Source organism: Orbicella franksi, unplaced genomic scaffold (genome assembly GCF_964199315.1).
Source record: "Orbicella franksi unplaced genomic scaffold, jaOrbFran1.1 SCAFFOLD_833, whole genome shotgun sequence".
Classification (NCBI taxonomy): domain Eukaryota; kingdom Metazoa; phylum Cnidaria; class Anthozoa; order Scleractinia; family Merulinidae; genus Orbicella; species Orbicella franksi.
In genome coordinates this window covers 1-5,133 of record NW_027671045.1, presented here as the reverse complement: position 1 = coordinate 5,133, position 5,133 = coordinate 1, and the positions used below count along the sequence as shown (strand labels likewise).

Here is a 5,133-nt window from a genome sequence, read left to right as displayed (position 1 = left end):
TGAAGGGGGGCACTATACACTATACGGTATATGATAATTATTATTGTAATTTTGCTGCTTTCATGTCAAAATGGTGTTGAAACGGACAATTAAGTTCATTCACTCACATATCAATGCCCCTACAACACCAAGAGGAAGATTCAAACAAATAGTTCAAGGAAAATCAAAGTGCATAAATTTAGTTTTAAGAGATTTTACAACTATTTCGTTTAGCTTTGTGATTTTCAAAATCATCTCATGATCATGTCCCATACTGTACATACTGTAGTGCCCTTTTAAGGTTATTGCCTTTTTGTGCAATTACTGTACTTGTATGATATAATGACAACTTAGACCTGCAAAGAAGTCTGATTGATAGAAAAAGAAGGCCAAAGACATAAGTGATCCATCAAACCGTTATCAAGCTAAGTATGGAAAAAGCACATACAGTACATGTACACGTATTCCTTTTACTTTTCAGTTTTAATGATGGCACTAATCTTGAGGTCACCCGAGCAATAAAGAGAGGTGTCCAGGTAACATCAGCTTTCAAAGAGGCTGATCCTGTTCTATTAGAACTAAGTATAAATGATATGGCTGCATCTACATGTACAGTGGAATCTGGATTGCTAAAACCTTTAAGGGAACAAAAATTGGTTCAAGAAATTAAGAGTTTGAGATATGAGGGATAAAATTAAAATTTGTTGAATGAGCAGAGGGAAACAACTTTTAGTGCAAGAAATCAGGAGGTTGGAGAAGTCAAGGGTTTGAGAAATCCAGATTCCACTGTATTACTATCTATAGCCAGATGTGACTAATCAATGGTCGGTGACATCAATTACTCACTGATGGGTCACAGTGTTTCCGCCAGAGCACTGCAAAAAGCACTTACTATAAATTTAATCATAGATCCCAATAAACTGCTTTATTTTCCTTGGTACCCTGATGCATTTTTTCATTCTGTAACTTTCAATTTATTGGCCCCTTTCTTAAAAAATTGGCCCCTAAAAAGATCTTCAGGGGCCAATTTGGCCCTCAAGTAAAATTTTCTGGCTGAAACACTGGGTTATCAATGAGTAATCAACTGATTATTCATTGATTATTTTTGTGGCCTATCGATGTTCTTATCGATGACATTGATGACTCACCAATGTTATTGATGATTCATTGATACTTTTGATTACACATTGATTAGCTATTGATTACTCATCAATATTGCTGACTGTATTCATGTATATTCTTATTCTGCACATGTATACATGTATCCTACAATTTTCTGGCATTTTTCTTCATTATAAATGACTTTCCCATTATAAAGTAAATGATTATGTGAATGGTTTACGACAATAATTATAGGAAAGAGGAATCGTAAAAGAGGGAAAGAAGCTGAATTCATTGGAATTCAAGATTCGCCCATCATCTATTACAATGTATGGGCCATCAATATTAATGTAAAAGATGAAACAGAGTGTAGCTTTTTTGTGTGTCTGTGTCACTTATCAATGCAATCAATGACTACAGAAAACAGAATAAGCTCCGGCCTAATGGGCCACTTGGCTTGTTTGCAGACTTAGCTGTTAGGACCTCTATACTTCCATATTACTTTGTTTAAACTATATGTATTTTAATTACCTCTTTCACAGATGCCATAAAAACTTTGATGCTTTTTTGTCTTATTGTGTAGTTCCATAAAATATCTATACCTCCCCCACGGAAGTTATTTTTTCTAACACCTCCCCACCCCTCGGGAATTCCAGTTAAGCTTCATACATTTCTTTAAATTTTTTGGTCTCATAGAGCCCCCCACCTGCCAGGAAATTCCAATCCCTTCTGTGGGGAGAGTATGGATATTTTCTGGAACCGCACATTGCCCAAAACCATGGTTGTAGCCGCTTTTGTTACTTATTAATTTGTATATTTCATGTATTTCATGCAGAAACTCAAGTCTCGTCGAGGAGCATTGAGGCAGTCGGTGTACACAGAAGAGAAGAAAAGGAAACTGGAGGAAGTACTCTCCATTGACTACATGTCACCTGAAGAGAGCGTTTATGAATCAAATTCAGATGAAGATCACGAGGGACAAGGTAGAATGACAAAATTGGTTGTGAAAAGGTTTGAATGGCGCTCCGATGAATTGACAAGGAAACTGAAAAGTCTGGACAGAAAAGCAAACAGACCAAGAAGTGAGCGGAGAAAGAGGATGATGGTCAAGCGGGAGGAAGGAGGTTTTCTAGCAAACAGCCTCCATTGCCATCCAAAGTCTGCGCCAGCTTGGGCCTTAAGTGTAGACTTGAGAGGTTTCTGAATTGTGAGTGTCGAATGATTGATAACAGACGAGGGGTTTCATTAATTTTGGGGGGTTTTCACAGGTAGGCAAAACTGTTTGAACTGAACTTTTTTATAATACAAACTTTTCACCAAATGGTCAAACCAGCCAGCAAAACCATCCTCACAGCCAATCAGTTTGCCTGTTGCCTGGTTCTTAATGAAACCCCTAGCCTGTAACAGATTTCAGAGTCAAAATTCTCCCTTGAATTTTGATATAGCTATGATTGATACTATTTTATTCATTCGGTAACAGCATGTTTCTTATTATAGAAACAACCAAAAAATTAAAAAAAAAAAAAAAGTAACTTCATTTAAGTGTCAAGGTGACATACCAGATAAGCTTTCGCATGAAAACATAGTATCTCACACATGAAAACATGTTGTCTTCACAAGTGAAGAGATCACGATTGCTATGGTTGCATGATAAATCGTGTCTTTCACATGCAGCAAGAGTGAAATGGTTTAATATTTCATTGGTGTTTATAATAGTAAATATCTAATATTACATGGCTGCTTGGAGCTACGAAATTTCTCTTCTTGTGTTGAAAAATATTTCACAAGTGAGCGCAGCAAACAAGTGAGATTTTTTGCAACACTCAAAGAGAAATTTCATATCTCTGCATGGCCATGTAATATCCTCTATATGTATATCCAGTCTGAGCTGTAATTATGATTATCATAGTTATGTTTTTCAAATGATAGCATTACTATTTGGCATCTACTGGAGCTTGCTTAACATGTGAAAGCAAGCATCAGCTTAAGTGCATGGTAGCTTGATCTCCCGCTTGCCCATGGCCAAAATCTATTTGAGTTAAGCAAGTTACAGTCTCTATAAAAGTATAATATTTTCCAAGTGTGAATTTGACTTAAGATTAGTTTTGTTAATCAACCAACTTCTTAATTTGTTTTGAAAAAGAGAAAGGAAAGACTTGGTTACTGAAAGAAAATTAGTTGAAATGTGTGTTAAATCGAGTAAGGTTTCATCATTAGAGTTCTAGTTAACTTTTGTGGCTTCAAGTGGCATATAAAACCACTTTCCTTTACTGAATTCATGTTTTCCACATTTTTAAAGGGATACTCTACACAATATTTCGACTTTTGCTCAAAATGTAGCATATGCACTAGAGCGGGAGAAATAAATTCTAACGGCTGAAAACTGCGCTAGAAAAGCGAAATTTCGCTCAATTCGAGGACCGGAAGTGAAACGGACGACTTTTTAGGCACGTGATCAATGACGTAGAAAGGAGAACTCGATTAGCGCCATTGCTTGTTTCACAAAGTTTGTAGTTAGCATGGAATCGGGTGATTCGTGTAGTTCTCCTTCTGTTTCTTCTCAAGAACATTCTACGGAAGACACAACCTGGGAAGACTGTCAAGGAACGCAGCCGTATCTCTTTGAGCCTTACGACAGTGAGGCTAGCTCAGACACGGACTCCCCAAATGAGTCCGATGAAGAAGAATTCGGACGACTGCAAAACACGGACTGGTAAGAGATCAGTCTACTTCCTGTGGCGAGTTCTCTTTACAACCCGTAATTTTGTAACTTGATTTTTTAAGCGAATAAATGAGTTCAAGATGACAACAAAGTTATCTTGTCGTGGTCTTTGTGATGGAATTGTTTTACGAGTGTTTTCGTGCGCAGATAATCACAATATCGATGTGTGAAATAATTCTCGGCTGGAATGTGTTTGTGCGTTCATATGCATAGGTTATAAGCTCTGGGTCATAAGCTAAAATCTCAATTGGAAATTGTAGGTGTAAGTGTGAAAGTTGCCAGAGACTAAATCGAGTTGTAGAGTGCATTTGTTGTGCCGAAATTGACTGCGTCGTGGCCAAAAACAATGAAGCTGTTGAGGCAGAAGGACTGGCCGAACCTTCCATTTGCATCACACAGCATCCAGGGTTCCACGCCGTTTGTTTGAATCGCTGGGTTCTACAGACGGCATGGTACCAGTATGAGCAACAATACCAAAATTCTTACGAAGGGCCATCTCACAAGCAAAATAGACACATAGCCTACAGGCAGTTGGTGAGGTGGTACTGGGGTCTTTTGGGAAAGGAAGTGCGAGTGGTTCTGCCATCATGTGCTGTGTGTTGCATACGAGCACACTTCCCGCCTCCAGGGCTCGAAGAAGACTTCGTATTTGAAGGATTTCACTTTCCAGACGAGTGATTGTTTTAATATTATGTGGTATTGCAATTGAGCTTCTAGCTGACCCTACTAGTCTGTTGGGGTTTTCCTTGAGATTATAACTGACGAAATAATTGCATCTAGGGTGATTGGGTAAGATACTTTGAAGAACAAATTTAGATTGTGAAGATGGTAAACATTCTAAGATCCTCATTTAATGTTTTATTTTCCATTTCACTTTGTGTCACTGAGTCAGTCTTCTAAGACTGATCAAAGATCCTTGCATTTATGAGATTGGTGGAGTATTACTAACAACAACAGGGACTGCGGAGAGGGAGGGGCTGGTAGGACTGTGGCCCTACCACTTTTATTGCTGGGATTTATTTTCTACGGCTTCAGATGACGTGGATAAAATTTGGATTTTACCACTTGAAAGTAATATTGGCCTGTAGTATTGGCCATATTTTTTAGCCCTACCACTCACAAATGGTCTCTGCTGTTCCTGAACAACAACAACAGCAATACTCTTTATTTTCTTTCATTTTAGTATATACCTAAATTAATTTTGACTTCAGTCTGACTATGGCTAGATTTCACTATTTGTATGGCTGTTTGTTTAACAATATATTGCAATGTGAACAGTGAATTGATCAAAGTCATCATCATTCACCATCTTTATTCACTTATCACTATTC

At 37.7% G+C, this 5,133-nt stretch overlaps 1 protein-coding gene across 1 annotated transcript; it reads left to right on the top strand.

The window, feature by feature from the left end:
• The first annotated feature begins 3,599 nt into the window (after positions 1–3,599).
• LOC145477060 (uncharacterized) lies at positions 3,600–4,480 on the top strand. Its single transcript, XM_081455474.1, has 2 exons — positions 3,600–3,793; positions 4,063–4,480. The coding sequence occupies exons 1-2, from the start codon at positions 3,600–3,602 to the stop codon at positions 4,478–4,480; spliced, it is 612 nt and encodes a 203-aa protein (XP_081311600.1).
• Positions 4,481–5,133: the final 653 nt, after the last annotated feature.

What these genes read in the sequence shown, in the direction of transcription:
- LOC145477060 (XM_081455474.1), top strand. Translation starts at nt 3,600, where the DNA reads ATGGAATCGGGTGATTCGTGTAGTTCTCCTTCTGTTTCTTCTCAAGAA. An exon ending in CGACTGCAAAACACGGACTG is followed by an intron (nt 3,794 to 4,062) that starts GTAAGAGATCAG and finishes TGGAAATTGTAG; the next exon opens with GTGTAAGTGTGAAAGTTGCC.